Source organism: Thermobia domestica, chromosome 9 (genome assembly GCF_964235325.1).
Source record: "Thermobia domestica chromosome 9, izTheDome1.hap1.1, whole genome shotgun sequence".
Lineage (NCBI taxonomy): Eukaryota > Metazoa > Arthropoda > Insecta > Zygentoma > Lepismatidae > Thermobia > Thermobia domestica.
Window position 1 is genome coordinate 253,630,010 of NC_137462.1, and position 19,016 is coordinate 253,649,025.

Here is a 19,016-nt window from a genome sequence, read left to right on the forward strand (position 1 = left end):
TGAGTAGAGTTCCGTTATGTGATACTAACATTCGAAAGTCCTTAATCTATATGAACACACAAATGAACTATATCTATATAACACAAATGAACTCACTAATTAACTATAATAAAAAAAACTAAATCCAAAGTTAAAATCCTAAGTAAGCAGAAACCTAACTAACTTACGATGTGAATAAAAATAAAAGGATAACTAGGTAATATCTAAAAGTTATTGTACCACTTAATCAGTTACTACTGGATTACTTCTATATCTGATATCATCGTACAACATTTGTTTTATTTTATTTTTTTGATATATATATTTTAGTTATGCATAGCTATATGTATATAATCCTTCCCGCCCAGACTCCTCAGAAAAAAAAAATAAAATAAAATAAACTAATAACTTCAGCGCAATAAACCTTAAAGGCTGAAAAGTGTAATGAATAAAAAGGAAACAATACTGAATAATAAAACTAAGACTACCAATAAAACTAAGACTAACACAATATATGAGGAGCCTGGTAGGTGAGGTGAACAAATGTCAGGCAGAATATATAATGTAATAAAAAGGAAGCAAATTCAGGTAGCAAATATATTGACAGCACTTAATGGCCGGGAAGAGTATATACAAAAGAAAATTTGAGGAATAATAATATGTAGCAATGAAGCACAAAGCAATCACAAGCGGGTCAACTACCCGTTAGGGGATGTAAATACGAATCACTGACGTAATTGGTGCCCGACAGGCAATGCATTGTGTAACCGCCAGTCCACAAGCAACACAGGTGGCGGCATGATTGCATGGTCGGAATACCAGTTGTACTTCTTCAAGTAGACAAATTTTACACAGGGAATTTTGAGGGGAGGGGGAGTGATCGTCTGTGGGGCGATCGGAATTTTCAACAACCTCATTAGCGGCGACCGGAATCTCTATATCTGGCAATACCGCTGGTTGTGGGGGAGGTTGGGATTGATCTTGGGATGCCGGCTGCAGCACGCGAGTTACGAAATCTTGGCCCTTATGCAGTAAGAGAAAAGCGCAGCGGGGAGCGTAACGCGCGTGTTCCACCCAGGGGTCATCGGTGGGCTCCCATCGATGAAGGCCCTGACCACAGAAAAAACAGATAGTTTGGTCTCCTTTTTTCGCATAAAAGAAACCGGCTCGACTTAATGCCTGTGGAGTTTGAGCTAGCGCAGGGGGCCACAAGGAAAAGGACTCCAATCGTTGTTCTTCGAGAGTGTAGTGTGGATATTTGGGTCCAGTTATTGTGATTTCCGAAGTACCTGCGATGGCAGGGGAGTGCCCCTGTGAGGATGAGAGACGCTCTGGGCGGGAATTGGGCATATACGTCCAATGATAGGGGCCACATTCGTCTCTACCTTTAGGAAAATTTTGTAAGAGCGGGCAAGAAGGTGAACACTGACGATGCAATTCAGTCGGATCATCCCCTGGTTCAAAAAGACCAATCTGCAGATTACAAAATATACAAGCTACTCTATCTGGTTTGCAGAGGAAATAGAATCCAGCGCGTGCTAATGAAGCGGGCGAAATAAAAGATACCGACCAGTCAGTAAAAGTTGATAATCGAACATTTTCATCACGTAGAGCATCCATGGATGGACCAGGCGCAGTTAAGTAGATACAAGGCATTAGTGAAAAGTAGCAGAAAATATTAAAATTTCAGCGACCACCCTTTCTACACTTGAAAGAGGAAATTAATGCTTGTGATGTAATTGTCTCCCGATACTTGTATTTGTGCGGCACAAAGCAGAATTTGTGCTCGCACAGTTAACTAGATACAAGGCATTAAAAAAAGAAGCGGGAAATATTAAAATTTCAGGGACCACCGTTTCTACACTTGAAAGAGGAAATTAATGCTTGCGATGGAAGTGTCTCCCGATGCTTGTATTTGTGCAGCACACAGCAGAATTTGTGCTGGCACAGTTACCTAGATACAACGCATTAAAAAAAAGAAGCGAGAAATATTAAAATTTCAGCGATCACCCCTCTACACTTTTCATTAATGCATTGTATTTAATTAACTGTGTGAGCACATATTCTGCTTTGTGCTGTCCAAATGCATGCATCGGAAGACATTTCCATCGCAAGTATTAATTTCTTCTTTCAAGTGTAGAAAGGGTGGTCTCTGAAATTTTAATATTTCCTTCTACTTTTTACTAATACTTTGTATCTAATTAAGTGTGCGAGCACAAATTCTGCTTTGTGCTGCACAGATACAAGCATCGGGGGACACTTCCATCGCAAGCATTATTTTTTTCTTCCAAGTGTACAAAGAATGGTCGCTGAAATTTTAATATTTCTTTCTACTTTTTTTAATGCCTTGTATCTAGGTAACTGTGCGAGTACAAATTCTGCTTTCTGATGCACATACGCAAGCATTAAGAGACACACCCATCGCAAGCATTAATTTGTTCTTTCAATTGTAGAAAGGGTGGTCGCCGAAATTATAAATATTTTCCGCTTGTTTTTTTTTAATGCTTTGTATCTAATTAACTGTGCAGCACAAATTATGCTTTGTGGTGCACAAATACAAGTATCGAGAGACACTTCCGTCGCAAGCATTAATTACTTCAATCAAGTGTAGAAAGGGTGGTCGCTGAAATTTTAATATTTCTATCTACTTTTTATTATTGCCTTTTATCAAACTAACAGTGCGAGCAAAATTCTGCTTTGTGCTGCCCCCCAGCTTGTATATCACCAGCTTCTTTTTTTAATGACTTGTATCTAGGTGACTGTGCGAGCACAAATTCTGCTTTGTGCTGCACAAATCCAAGCATCGAGAGACACATCCGTCGCAAGCATTAATTTCTTGTTTCAAGTGTAGAAAGGGTTGTCGCTGAAATTTTAATATTACTCCCTATTTTTTATTAAAGCCTTGTATGTAATTAACTGGGCGAGCACAAATTCTGCTTTGTGCGGCACAAATGCAAGTATCGGGATACAATTACGTCACAAGCATTACTTTTCTCTTTCAAGTGTAGAAAGGATGGTCGCTGAAATTTTAATATTTCCCTTTCTAGCTGGACGTTATCTTGGTGTCAAACCGGTTTCGTTTTCTCTTCATTCTGTAATTATTGCAGCAAAAAGTTCCAATAACTGCGGCATAAATCAGTACAAATTGAGCACAAAATTTTTTGTAAATATCTGTGTTGTACGGGTTGGTTTTCACAATGTGGTCGCTAACTTGACGTCAATTTGGCGGCCAACTTTTTTATCTCTTTTATTGTGTAGCTATTGCGGAACACATTCTAAAATCTGCAGATATTAGCACAAATTAGCACGAAATAATTTGTTGGTATAGTGCGTTTGGGATTGTTTTTCCGCAAACTGGTCGTGAGTTTGGCGACCAACCTCTTTTTTTTCATTTTGTAATTGTTGCAGCAAAAAATTTCGATAACTGCAGGATAAATCAGCACAAATTGAGCACAAAATAATTTGTTAATATCTCTATGGTAGGAATTGTTTTTCACAATGTGATCACCATCTTGACATCAAATTGGCGACCAACTTTCTTTTTCACTTAGTTCCGTAATTAGTGTAACACAAATTCTGATAAGTGCAGCATAAATTAGCACAAATTGAGCACAAAAAATTTTGTTAATATTAGTGTGGTCGCCAACTTGACGTAAGTGGAGACAGTTTTGTTATTTTTCCAATCACTTGACTGTTATGCTTCTGCTGTAAGAAAAGTTACATTATCTGTGCGTCAGCCTATTTTCAGATTCGAGGGAGAAAATGACTGAGTAATAATAGTACTTCAATAAGCTGTAAAGAAAATGAAACTTCTTATAAGCATTTCGTGTAGGCAGACAGGGCAACGCGAGGAAGGGGAAAGAGAAGAATTGGTCGATTGTTGTTTTCCGTGCGAGCAGCAGTCAGTCTTATTGCGCGGTTGTCAAATTTAAATGATCAAAGTCCACTGCAAAATGAAACGGGATATCTATAAAATTGTTCAGTCATTTTCTTGAGATTGGTCATTGAAACAGTTATCCAAAATTACAATGTTCTAAGTACAGTAGATAAGAAAAGAGATAGAAAGGAAAATGAGGGGTGAGGATTGCAATTATAAAGATATCGTTATCTCAGAATCTCTGAAAATTAGAAACATGCAATTTGCTTTTTTGACTTCTCAATAAGCGGTATTTTTATATATGGTCTATAAGGTAAGAAAAAGGACGAGAAGGAATATGCATGGGGATTGCAATGATTATATGTTCATATCTCGGGGTCCTAAAGGGTTAGAGACATGAAACTTGGTGTTGAAACTGGAATTTGGTGTACTTGGTAGTTTATGAAGTGCGAGCCCGCAGGCCGAGCAAACTAGGAGGTCTGGGAGCGAAGCCCCTGGTACTTGAACTGAAATTCGATGTATCCCAGGATCTCGGAAGGTCAGAGACATGAAACCTGATATTGGAAGTGAAATTCGGTATGCTTGCAGGTCTATGAAGTGCAAGATAGTAGATCAAGCCATTATGGGCCTCTGGGGACGACAAGCTCCCAGCTAGCTGAAGGCTAGTTTAATAGTTCGAAACTCTTATATATGGCTTACACATATTATATTTTTCTTGTGGACAACTCAAAACTACTGATATTTTTCTAGTGGTACTTTAGGGTTATCAGAAGATTGTATTGCATTTGAATGTTTGTTGGCAAAAAAGTATTTAGCCGACCTGTACAAGTTTTTCAACATTTTAGTAAGCAATAACATTGTCGCTACTGAGAAAGGTAGGCCTGATCTCCCTACGTTTCTGCCAGGCAGGTAGCCAGTCCAAAAATGTAGGGGGGCCGGTAGAAATTAGGAGGGGCGATTCAACTATATTATAGTTCATTTGCAAGCATACCGTAAACATTTTAGGAGGGTCAGTAAAAATTTGGGCTGGCAGGTCCCCAGACCCCTCGTTTATACGGGCCTAATTTCCGCCACTGCAGATTTCAGACGTTTTATTGATGGAATCTAATTGTTGGCAGAGAGAACGCAAAGTATGTGGCTGCAACCGCAGACTAGTTTGAATAACTAATTAGTAATTATACTTTCTATTTGGTTTTACTGCCATTGAAAGTGACAATAGACATTTCAATCGCACCAATCCAATGCTTGAAGGAAGCAGACAATCGCTCAGAATTATACATAATAATAAAAAGAAAAAAGAAGAAAATATCACAGCACCACAAAAGGCGACAGAATGTATCAAAGACCCAATGTTAGTATTTCAAACTCATACCTCCTCACAACACACAGCAAAACTAAACAAAATTCAGTTGAGCTGTTTTATGAAAAAAAAAAATACCTGACTTTTTTTCAGTCGATTGTTTTAGGAACCACATTTGTGAACTCAAAACCTACAGCTATAACTGGCGTGGGTGAATTCTACAGCATAAAAGCATGGAACAAAAGTGTTGAGAAGTATATGTAGAAATAACACAAAATGGAAATGCGGCAACAACAGATCTGTTACCCTCACCAACTTTCCCTCGACCAGCCATAAATAGGTCCTCATACTGAGTTGAATTGATTTTAGTTTAGCGTCCCTTTCAGCAGCGAGGCTATATGAGACGTGGACCTACTGATTAACGTGGAATCCGAACCACATGAGCTCCCGCCGGGAATCGAACCCGGGTCTCCCACGCCAAAGGCGCGTACGCTAACCGCTTTGCCACGGAGGAGCTCGGGTCCTCATACTGAGTTTGGTGACATTGTCCACCAACCGTGGTGTGTCGGCATCGCACAGTAACTGTATACCAGGAAAGCGGACGTATAGCGCAGAGCGTTGAAATGTTTCTTGAGTTACAATGAACGTGACCAAAAGAGAGAGAGGGAGAGAGAGAGAGAAAAGAATGTGTCTGCTCGGGCTAGCAGCGACGAGTTTCATTGCATGATTGTCAAATTTAATCGATGAAAATCAATTGCAAAACAAAACAGGATATCTATAAAATTGCTAAGTCATTTTCTTGAAATTGGTCATTAAAACACTCATTCAAAATTACAATGTTCTAAGTACAGTAGTTCCTGAAATAATCATGATCAAATTTTACATGCTTTTAGATAGGGAGAATCTCAGGTCGCTCCAAGGGTTAGAGACCGCCTTAATCCTTATTAATTATTTTTCTCACACATTTTTCTTTTTATATCATAATTTGAAATTTTTTCTTGGTACGTATAAAATCACTTAAGTCATCAAGAGGATTTTCTTCATTAGTAGGTTGTGCCTCTGCTGTTTCTTTCTCTGTTAGCCTAAATACAAAATTAGAAGAAAATTAAATTAATTAAATAAACTTTACTATGCTGAAACTAAGCTGTAAAAAATGTACTTTTTCCTATTCCAACATATGGGATGTCATTTTACCTATTATCCTATCTGAAAAAAATTAGTAAAGTCACTGCCTAAAGGTTTGCTCCTGTATCCATATTGTTTTTTCTTAAAGAAAATAACACAATGTATAGGGAAGGACAATAAGACAGTGTGATCCGAAATCGTATCACATGAATGACTATGCATACCCTAATTGTACACAACAGTCAAGTTTAGGTTGTGGCTCATATATAAGAATATGAATATAATCCGTTCTTCATAACCTTGCTGCACAAAGACGTAAAAAAGAAACAACAAATCAAAATAATATATTTTGAGTTATGATCCCTTTCATAAACATTCCGAAAGGAATTAAATCTTCAAATTCCGGACTTAGTATTGCTGGTTTGTTCGTCCATCACTGAGTTTGCGGGTATGTGGTTTTATCCGCCTCTCAGCTGAATCAACTTCTCCGCTGCAGTGAAACGGACGTAATCATCATATGGAATTTCCATTTATGAAAATTCCTTGCCGATAGTACGAGAAGCCGGTAATTTACAATCTCCTTCACAACTAGTGATGTGAGGCGGAAAATTTTCCGCTATATTTTTCCGGAAAATTTTCCGTTCTAAAAAAATATCAGTAATCAAGTAACAATTCATCAGTAATCATAAAATTACTTTAATTCATGTACAGAAATGTAAAAAAGGGAAAGATCGTTTAAAGATTCTGAAAATTTTCATGGCTCACACAGTTTTCAATACTATGTAAGAACAAGTTAAACAATTTTTAATGAATCGAAATATTTTCTGTCTTATATGGAAAATTTGAACTTTTTATGAGTCGGAAAATTTTCATCATTTTGAAGCGAAGAGTAAAACAACTTTTTGTGAATCAGAAAGTTTTATTGCTCTGTAGAAACAAGTGAAAGGAATTTTTATAGATCGGAAAATTTTCATCACGATGTATAGAAACAAGTGGAAAAAACTTTTCATAAGCTGAACAATTTTGGATATTATGTATAGTGATGTTAGGTGGAAAATTTTGCACTATATTTAACTGCACATTCAGCTACGAAATTGATTTTTTGTAGATTCAGGTTAGTCAGCAACAAATTATAATTTTCCAATTAGCTTTCGGGAACCGGAAAATTTTCTAATATTTCAAGTTGGGAAGTAAAATTTTACACAGTGTTTCTCTTTTTTCATCTGCGAGCTCCTTCGTTGCTAAACTGTTAGCAGACGCGCATTTGGCATGGAAGACCTGGCTTCGATTCCCAGCGGGAGCACATGTAGTTCGGATTTCACGTTAATCAGTTGGTCCCGCCTTATATAGTCTCGCTGCTGAAAGGGACGTTGACTCAAAATAAACTCAATTCAACTCCTCTCTCTCTCTCTCCTTCTCTTTCTCTCTCTCTCTCTTTCTCTCTCTGTGTGTGTGTATGCCAAATGCAGAGAACATGAGTTCGTAGAGTACAAATATCCCATTCTATTATTTAAAATTTCAAATTATTAAAAGTCATGAATGTTTTTCGATTCATAAAAACATACTCCACTTATTCCTATATCGTTGTTTAGCTATAAAATTTATTGGTAGTAAATATTGTCTTAAAAAGGTTCATGAAGTGAAAATCTAACGATTCTTGATTTCAAGTATGTTTCAAAAATTTCAAAGCGTTCTTCCCTCAGAATCCACCTTTCAACTTACAATATTAGATTTCGTCAGTTTAATACGCATAAGACGGTTTTCTCATAGATTTTATAGATTTACATTCTGCAACATTTATAAATAAGTAGATATAATAGAGAGAGAGAGAAACACTATGTAAATTTTTACTTCCCAACTTGAAATATTAGAAATTTTTCTAGTTCCCGAAATATAATTGGAAAATTATGATTTGTCGTTGTCTAATTTTCCTCTACAGGAATTGTATATCTCAATGTGCAGTTAAATATAGTAGAAAATTTTCCACCTAACATCACTATACACAATATCCAAAACTGTCCGGAATATGAAAAGTGTTTTCACTTGTTTCTACATCGTGATGAAAATTTTCCGATCTATGAAAATTCCTTACATTTGTTTCTATAGAGCAATAAAACTTTCCGATTCACAAAAAGTTGTTTTATTTTTTGCTTCAAAATGATGAAAATTTTCTGACTCATAAAAGGTTCTTCAATTTTTCCATACAAGACACAAAATCTTTCGATTTATGAAACTTTGTTTCACTTGTTCCTACATAGTACTGAAAATTGTGTGAGCCATGAAAATTTTCAGATTCTGTAAACGATCTTTCACTTTTTAACATTTTTATACATGATTTCAATCAATTTTATGAATACTAAGAACTGTTACTTGATCATTGATATTTGTTAAGAACGGAAAGTTTTCCGGAAAAATATAGAAGAAAATTTTCCACCTCACATCACGGCTAAACAACGATGTAGGAATAAATGATGATTTTATGAATCGGAAAATTTTCCGTTTGAAAATTTTTCGGAAAATTTTCATCGCTGTACAAGACAGACAATTCTTCGATTCATGAAAAATTGTTTCACTTGTTCCTACATAGTACTGACAATTATCTGAGCCATGAAAAATTTCAATTCTTTAAACAATTTTCCAATTTTTAACATTTCTATACATAAATTCAATCAATTTTATGAATACTGAGGAATTGTTACTTGATCACGATATTTGTTAAGAACGGTAAATTTTCCGGAAAATATAGAAAAAAATTTTCCACCTCACATCACCGCTAAACAACGATGTAGGAATAAGTGATGTTTTTATGAATCGGAAAATTTTCCGTTTCAAAATTTTCCGGAAAATTTTCATCACTGTGCAGGACAGACAATTCTTCGATTCATGAAAAATGGTTTCCCTTGTTCCTACATAGTACCAAAAATTGTCTGAGCCATGAAAATTTTCAGATTCTTTAAACAATCTTTCAATTTTTAACACTTCTATACATGAATTTAATCAATTTATGAATACTGAGGAATTGTTACTTGATCATTGATACTTGTTAAGAACGGAAAATTTTCCGGAAAAATATAGAAGAAAATTTTCCACCTCACATCACGGCTATACAACGATGTAGGAATAAGTGGAGTATGTTTTTATGAATCGGAAAATTTTCCGGGAAAATTTTCATCACTGTTCACAACGTTCAGTTAACACCACAAAATCTTTGTATTAGCCGGGAAAAGAAGCTGGGATTGCGAACACTCGCAGTACAGAAAATGGGAGGCTACAACAATGCTAATAATACGTGAAAATAATTTTTCACATATATATTGTGTTGCGGTTGAGTAAATGTCACTGCACATTTTCAATTATTAATTTGTGACACTCATCTCTTGTGTTGAAATTTATGGAGTATTCAATTTTCAAGCAAATGGCGCCAGCACTTAACACTTTTCTTACTAGAAAAATCTTTTGCCAAAAGCTATAAAATCCATAACATATGCATACTTTCCTATTTGTATAAACAAATAATAATGAATGGAACCCCTCGTTTGAACCCACTTCGCACTAGTGAACTGTGAGGTGGACAAAGACCATGTGCGAGGGTTCGCTCGGTGTTCTCTCGTTGCCTCCCACTTTTCATTCCTCCATTTCGTTCATTATCACTGTCTCCCTATACCTCGTTCTATACATAAACACCTCTACGAAGACTGCATTTTTGCAGTTTCAACTTGTCAGCTTCTCGTCTATGTTTGTAAACAAGAAGAGTACAAATAAATTCATTATGTAGAGGCAGTGAGGCTCAGTGCTAGAGCGTTTACCTCTAGTGTACAGGGTCCCTGGTTTGTTCAAATCTCACGCCAGGTGAGCTTTGTGGTGGAAAAATATCGTATTCGTGGTTTTTTCTCGGGGTTCTCCCGTTCTCTCCCACTTTCTTCATTCATTTTTCATCATCACCGTCTTCCGTAGTCGGCGCATAACTGGGACTTTAAACACTACTTATTGGAATGATGTTTCAAGTGAGAATCGTACGACCGGGTCCACATCTCGTCAAGATGAAGGAACTTCGTGGAAGTCACTTCCAGAATGTTCCCGAGATTCTGAATAAAATAGACTTCTACGCCAGAACCTTCAACAGAATAAGCGCTGCTACATGGATACTCTGAAATCCACATTGCTGGTAACGAGTTGCTTAGAACACTCGCGACTCTAAGCATATGTTTCCTTTTACTAGTAATTGAATTGTTCTAAGTATTAAATTTATCACACACGTAACTACCTATAATCGAAATGTTTCCTCTCTGCGTATTAATTTAGGCAACAAAATATATACTTACATGCTGATTTTCCTTGGGCTTTGTTCTCCTCGAAAAAGAGCTTGAGATAGCTACCTTCCAACTACATCAATTATAAATGCCTGCGTCACCATATCTATCCTCTTTTCCACGACAGAAGCTGCTCGGTGAACAAAATAAATTTACAAATTTAGAACCTCAAAAATAGAACTTTTTTTGAAAATTAATGTACTAAAAGTAACACACTTACTGGTTAAAACACAAATACCACTGAATGGAATAAAACACCCTCTTTGTCTAATGGCCAGCACGCTAACCTTCTGTGCGCGTGGCCCTGCGTTCGGAAAAATGAAATGAAAGCTTTAACCCATTTGGAGGCAGCGTCCTATTTTTAGGACACTTGATATTTTATTTTTTATAACAAAGAAGAATAAGGTTTTCGAGTTTTGCTTATTACAGGGAGCAATTGAAGACCTGTCCTAATGCTCTGTATTTTTATATATATATATTTTCCTTTCCCTCTGTAAAAACTAAGGACGCTTAAATTTACCAGTGTTAGTTAATTTATTTGGGTATGATTTGGGTAACGTTATTTTTTTGTTTTTAATGGAAACAATGCATTTCGTTTTTATGTATTAGATAGCAATAGGTATGAGGCAATCAGAATGTAGGAAAAATATTTTAGTTCTGTTATAACTTTAAGTGCTATAGATATTGAAACATTAGTGTCATATAAATAGGACGCTGGTCCAAAGCAATATAATACCAAGTAATAAAAGGGAATGTATAGATAGACCAACGCCCTTGATTTTTTATAGTTCTTACGCTTAGCATTCAGTGTTCAACGCTTGATAACATCAATTCTTTGCTTTTGTCAATTGAATGTAATTATATCTAAGCTTTAGTATAGTTACAGTAGAGAAGCAAGTGGAAGAGAAAGAAAATTGCTCTATAATAATGTTCAAATTTGGAGAGAAATGGACGCATCATACACAAAGCTTGTTCAAGTTGGTTTACAAACTGACAGAAACTTGAGCTAACTGAAAGAGAAATGTTATAAACAAATCACATACAGAGATATTCTATTGTATTTTCAACAGTGACACAACGGAGACAAACAGGTCGGTATGGTGCGAGGATAAAGAATGATCATTTTCTTATGTGTGATTATAAAACTTGTTATAAAAATTTGATCTCTGCTATGGAAATGGTATGAAGATAAAGGAGAGTCCTAGCGACAATATACATAACGATAGAGAATATTTTTCTTTAGACTCCACAGTGGTTCTCAATATACCAGCTGATCCGAAAAGTCATGTTCAATATTTGAGAATTTCTTCGCAAGTAGAGATCTGCTAATTCATCTTCGTGAATTGGAAATCAGAACAACCCGTATTCTGCAAAGCAATCATGTGTCTCAGTACATCTATTGACTGATTCAAAAGAGTTGAGTAAATATATATGAAGTTCAGATTAAAACAGATTCGACAACGAGGTAAGTTCTCATTGCCATATGGCATGACAATCGACGTGTTGTAATCGGCATAAATTTTAAAGCGTACATCCTGTTTCGCGAACGAACAGATGGAGCCGACTACATGATGAACATATTAGAATTGAGCATTCTCACGTTATAACATCCTACAATAACCACAAGGGAGGTGGCGACCATCTCGATTTGCTGGATCAAAAAATTAGAATTGATATAAGAGGCAAGAGATGGTATCGGGTGATTTTTACACGAATTCTTAACATAATGATCGTACATTCATGATTACGTTTACGAAACCAACTTAGTCCAATGTGGATTTTCTGACATTTAGGAGCAACATTTCTGCCATATATATCAAATTTGGTAGTCACATGTTCAAATGTATTCAGTGATGTTCGATTCGCTCTAAGCGTTTACTTCATTATGGAAAGGAAGACGTAAAGATGCCATGATAATGAATGCACTTCAAAACAATCATCGTACTTGAGTGAAAAGTGTAATGTCACATTGTGTTTGAAAGTGCTTCGTGAAATACAACGAAGGCAAAGAAAAATAAACCTTGAATCAAAGTCAAACACGTGTAACAAACTGGCACAGGTAGATCGAAATTACAAAATAGCAATTATCTGTACTTCAAACATAACAGTTGGGTGTTCTAAATACTGGTATTTGTATGTTTTGTTTAGTTATATATCATATATCGTATTTTGTATAATTTCCGTAAATAAACTTTAATTGAAAACGCACACACACACACACACACACACATATATATATATATATATATATATATATATATATATATATATAGATAGATAGATAGATAGATATAGATATAGATATAGATATATATAAAGGAAAACATCATGCTTTGATAGACTGGCTGTTATCACTCAATGCGTTGAGGCACTTAGCGATAAAAATTTGAATTACTTCTCTAAAACAATAGAATGCAATTAGTTAAATATATGTCCTCTCTAGTATATCAGAAAGGACCAGTGTCCTACTTATAGGACAGGGCGTAAGTCACATCTGATGCGCACGAAAAATCAAAATGTTATATTTTTATGATACTTACGCAATAATAAACTAAATTAACTTCTTAAAGTGAAAGAAATGACAAAAATAATAATTTGGTCCAAAATGGGTTAAGTTTAACTTCCCAAAGTTATGCCGGTTAGGCTAAAGGAGACAGCGACGATGAGAGATGAGCGAAATGGTGGAATGAAGAAAGTGGGAGGAAACGGGAGAACCCCTAGAAAACCCACGAGCACGGCGCGAGCTTGAATCGAACCAGGAATTCCAACCACCGGAGGTGAGGTCCTGGGTTCGATTCCCGGTGGGGGTACAGTTGAACGAAGAACGGATTCCACTACAATCAGTAGGTGCCAGTCTTCTTAACCACCAAGGCATAACCAAGGAACGTTAAACTACAGCAAACAAACTAAAAAATCTAAAGGAAAGAATAGAAGTGATAATACATATTACGAACTACGAAGATACTCTAGTGAAAGGTTTGCATACGTGAAAGACAAATACATCAATATTGTGGCAGGATTCGTTTTTCAAGTCAATAATTATGTATAATTTTAATTTTATTTTTAATCAATGTTTATGTTGCAAGGATCGCGTTTTTTAAAATATTAAGGTTAAGGTGATTAATTGTTACGAATTAAGTATAATGCAAGCTGCGGAATACTGTTATTCAATAGTCAGCGTAATGATGTAAATGGAATGTAAGTAAAATGTTTCGTTGAGAGTCTGGCAATGCAGGAAGGTAATGCAGACAATGCGTCAATTCTTGCATAGGCCAAATACTGTACATTATGAAAAGAGAGATTGTAAGCTTTACTGAACATTTCACACATTCACGGATATGAGGAAATTGCTTAGAATCGAGAAATCAGAGTGTGTCGAGAGTTGCAGTTTTTGAGTCTTGACACATGGAAAGAATTTGTTTTTCCAAGTGAAAGGGGGTCGCACGTGCCATCCAGCAGACGACAGGAGTAGGACCAGGTTGAACAAAACTGGGAGACGAGAGGTCTTCAGGACAGTCAGTTTGGGACAGTTGTTGGGACAGTCAGTTTGGGACAGTTGTTGGGACAGTCAGTTTGGGACCGTTGTTGAGACAGTCAGTTTGGGACAGCAGTGGACAGTCAGTTTGGGACAGCAATGGACAGTCAGTTCGACACAGTCTTCGAGAGTCTTGGAACTGCTTTTAGAATAAGCGAGAATTAGTCCTTAGTAGTCTACATGATCAAGTCTTTGAGAGTTTAGTCAAAGACAGCGGGACAGTCAAATGACAGTCAAAGGACAGTCATCATAGAATACATTATTCTATCCACGGAGAACATCGAGTCATCGTTAGCATTTGGGAGTATAGCTAACTCAATTCTCGTCTACATCAACCACTAATTGGGAGTATCAACTTGGAGGAACTACATCCATCACCTAGGTCATCATTGGAGCATCATCAGAAACCATCAGGTATGTGTTACTCCTATTCAGGGCTCAAAGGCTCAATACTCTATCAAAGCGATAATCGTCTGGCAAATATTCCGATTGTCCGTAATTAACACATCACAACACTTACAGTCATAAATTTTATCTATGAGAAATATAATTGTTGTTAATCGAATGAAGTTAATGTTTCCTTATTCGTATTAATCCCCAGTTGGTATATGAAAGATTAAATAAACCTCTCGCACGTGAAAATAAGATCATTCCCACTCATTCTAGATGGTGAGTGGAAGGCGCTCAGTATCACTCAAATTGCATCCCCAATTAGGCACTGAGTGACTGGGTTGTCATGGTAGGAGATTGCTGGTTTGTTATGATCTCAGTAAATGATCTTAATAGGTTAACATACCATGGTGGCGATTGCTGGTTTTGCCTATAATCCAATTAGTAGCGATCTCAGTGAATAGTAAAATAAATTTAATTCCCTCCCAACCCACCCATTTATGGTGAAGTACGCTACATTATGTCAAAAAGTGAATTTAAAATAGTAATTTTAAGCGTAAGTAAAATTAAAACCCAACCCATCCCACAATTTAGTTTTAAGCATGTTAACAAAGATAAAATGGAATAATCAATTGTCGCACAGTAACGGAAAAGTGATAACAAGTGATACCAAGTGATACTTATAAACCGTTCTGAAGGTTAGGATGAGTAAAAGCATGAACAAAAGTGAGTACGTGATCTTGTGGTACTCAGGTTCGATCCTTCATGAAAATAATTACGTATTTAAAGTGATAATATTTAGATTTTAATATAGTTTGATTTTATTGCATATATATATTTTAGTTTAGTTTAGTGAGAATAATATTATACATGGTTATAGGGAGTATAGGTTATAGTGAAATTATTATTGAAGGAATATTAATTAAAGGAAAATTAGTGTGTAAGAATAGTAAGAACAAGACAAGCATCGGTTTAGCCGATGGGTGAGAGAAGCGCACGGACCACTGAGAGCGTTGAAAGCCGAATGGTTCCGAGCCGCTACGAAGCTAAGCGAAGTCTTTTGCATGAGATAGATTGCGTCAAGGACACGAATACAGCGACAAACACAGAAACGTATAACAGTGGAATGAGCATGTACTATTCCAGTCATAATAATAAAGAGTAATAGTGCAGAATTTAGATTATTATTAAGGCAGAGCAATATGCTCTCTTTAAGTAATAACCATAGACAACACTACCCGGTAATGAGAGACAATGGGAAACCAGTCTCAATATTTTCTAAGTCTAGATACTACTGCTTAGATTTAGGTGTACTTAAACATTTTTCCGAGTACAGTCGAACGTACAATGAAACGAAAGAACAAGAATTTAGATGTAACGTACTAGGATATGCATACAAGCATTATTATTTGATTGAGTTTACTCAGAGAAATTTCGATATGGAAGAGTTAGTAGAGTTAGGTTTTCTACGACACTATTTATCAATTTTGTCAGGAATATCTGAGACAAATACTCTTATAAGGAATGCTGTGTTTTTCGCAGTTAAGGAGGACAAAATCAGATATAAGATATGTGCATTATTTTCCAATTATGCGAGCCAGGACGTTGTAAACAGATGGCTGGATAGGTTTAGAGTTAAGTACAACTGTACTCAGGCTATTAAGATATCGGATTTTGTATCTACATTGGGTCAATTAGAGAAACAATCTTAGATTATTGTTGCAAGCGATAAATCCTTGCTGGATTTAGCCGCTTTTGCAGGATTATTTAAAGAAAGGACACCGTGGTTGGTAAAATAAATATGATTAGAATGTGGAATATTGTAAATAGAATTATTATTAGTATTTAGAGGATTATATATATATATAAGTTATAGTATTAGTGCATATTTTTGATTACGATTATTAGTTGGTGATTAGTAATATTATTAGAATATCTATAGGAATAAGCAAGTTATAAGAATATTTAGCGAATGTAAGTTTAATGTGAATAGAAATCTGACTATCTATTTATTTTAATGAACTATGTCTCTAAGGCATATAGTGTTTAAGTTAGTGACGTAATGAATAGATTAAAATTAGGAAAGACTATGGAGAAAAAAAAGAAAATGAATATATGAATGATTTTGTCATTAGTTTTGTATTAGGAATAGTAGATGTAAGAAGGCAAGAATGAAAAAAAACAACAAGAAAAATGAATGATGCAATTGAAATAGATGTAAGCTAGACATGTAAGTTAAAATTAGAAACATGAAAATTAGGCGAACCTTTCATTAGGGGAAACTCTAATTAGGAAGGAAATCCCATTCTCTTCGAGTTGAATTGGGCGATTACCAACCTTCGATGAGAATATTTTATTTATCAAGTCACATAAGTCTTCCGTGATTGTTGAAAAGAAACACAGGTGTTGACTCGTACATCACGCGCAAAGCAGTGCAAATTTTTTTGGGTGATATCCTTCATTTTTAGCAAACCCCTTAGTGTTAATTAAAATTAAGTTAATGTTAAATTAGTGTAGATAATTCTATATCCTAGAGAATAGGAATAGGATAGTCAGAATAGTTATAGATGTTAGGAAATCATCTAGAATAGTAAAGAGTAGAATATTTAGATATTCTGGTGTTTATATTATAAGAAGTTAGTCTAGTTTTAATCGTTTCAGTTGTATTGGTTTGAAGGAAAGAGGAAAGGAGTTTGCTGGTTGGAATATGTGTAGTGAGAAGAAGGAAACTTTAGTAGGAAAAATAGACTCTAGAGAAGTAAACTATTAAACATACGATAGAGTAAGAAATACATAAATATAGATAGATAACATAGACAGAAATAAATAATAAATGTGAATATGGAGAAGACAAGTGTTATAGTAAATAGTAAATAAAGAATTATTAATAAATAAGAATAGAAGAGTATTAATAAATATTGAATATATATAGAAGATAAATTGCATGCATCGTCGAATGAAATATAGTTATAGAAATACATGTATATTAAGCGCTAGAGTACTCAGATAATAAGTATATGGAAATGATATAGAAGAAATAAGCGCAAGAGAATAGAAATGAAAAATGTTTTCGGGGACAAGTAGATGTTGTTTTCCTACAGAGAGTAGCCCTGAACAAGTTAAGTACGTTTCGAGTTGGACAAGTGAAGCAGTTATAATACTCACTTCGAGGTATTCCTTCTCACAAGATAGGCCCTGTCGGCATTATTTAATAATTTAATACGTTAATAATTTAATATAGTAATATAAGAATAATAATAAGTATAGAGAATAGTAATCTAGAACAAAATCTCCGGGCATACCGGCAACAATTCAAGATGAAAATACTGAAGCGAGTGATGATCAAAAACCAGACCTCTTCAATAACTACTTCTGCAAAACATTTACTTCCCTTTCCTCTACAACCCATCTCCCCCTCTCCACCCCATCTGTTCCGACACCTTATCCATTCTCTCTACCACCCCGGGCGAAGTTCTGGCTCTCTTGCTATCGTTATCTCCATAGATCACTTGGACCTGATAAAATTAGTCCTCTCTTTCTCAACAAAACTGCTTCAGTTATTGCGGTTCCTCTATCTATCTTATTCAATAGATGCTTCAAGGAAGGGTATTATCCCACCAGTTGGAAACTGGCTCACGTGACCCCAATATATAAATCAGGACTTAAAGATCATGTATCCTCCTATAGGCCAATATCTCTTCTTTCTGTAATATCAATTATCTGCGAAAAAATAATTAAAGACAGGCTACTTAAATTCACCTCACCTTACATCCATAGTTCTCAGCACGGCTTTCTACCGAAAAGCTCAAGTCTCTCAAACTTAAGTACTCTTATTTCCTGTGCAGTCAAATGTATGAATAACAATACTCAATTAGATGTTATATACTTTGATCTCTCGAAGGCCTTTGATTCTGTCAGTCACATTCATCTTCTTCATAAACTCTCCAATAGATTTAATGTACATGGCAAATTTCTCTCTCTAATCACAAGCTACTTGAAGGACCGTAAACAGAGAGTTGTTCTTTCAGGGGCGACTTCTAACCCCCAACCCGTGATCTCAGGGGTGCCTCAGGGGAGTGTACTTGGGCCTCTACTGTTTGTCCTGTATATGGATGATCTCTACACGCACTTATCAGCACAACCTAGTGGCCTTCTGCTTTTTGCTGACGATTGTAAGTTATACAGAGAAATATCGTGTCTCCATGACACAATTGCTCTATAGGAAGACATAAATTACCTTACTGGCTGGTGTGAAATATGGCACTTGAAACTCAACAGTAAGAAATGTGACAGTATTACTATTACTTTGAGAAAGTCTCCTGTTCCCTCCACATACCATATCAACGATTCCCCTATCACACATTCTGCTAGTCATAACGATCTTGGTGTCATCTTTGATTCAAAACTCACCTTCTCTGACCACATCTCCTCAATACTAAAGAATTCAATGCGCATGTTGGGACTTCTTTATCGATTCACCGAACTACGCACTGTTTCTTC

General features: G+C 35.8%; 1 protein-coding gene across 1 annotated transcript; it reads right to left on the reverse strand.

Annotated features, from left to right (window-relative positions):
* Positions 1 to 684: 684 nt before the first annotated feature.
* On the reverse strand, positions 685 to 1,635 carry LOC145661192 (baculoviral IAP repeat-containing protein 7-B-like). Its single transcript, XM_081726643.1, has one exon. The coding sequence runs from the start codon at positions 1,633 to 1,635 to the stop codon at positions 685 to 687; it is 951 nt and encodes a 316-aa protein (XP_081582769.1).
* Between the last annotated feature and the right edge of the window lie 17,381 nt (positions 1,636 to 19,016).

Excerpts from the sequence above, each read along its gene's own strand:
- LOC145661192 (XM_081726643.1), bottom strand. The coding sequence starts at position 1,635 with ATGCCTTGTATCTACTTAACTGCGCCTGGTCCATCCATGGATGCTCTA.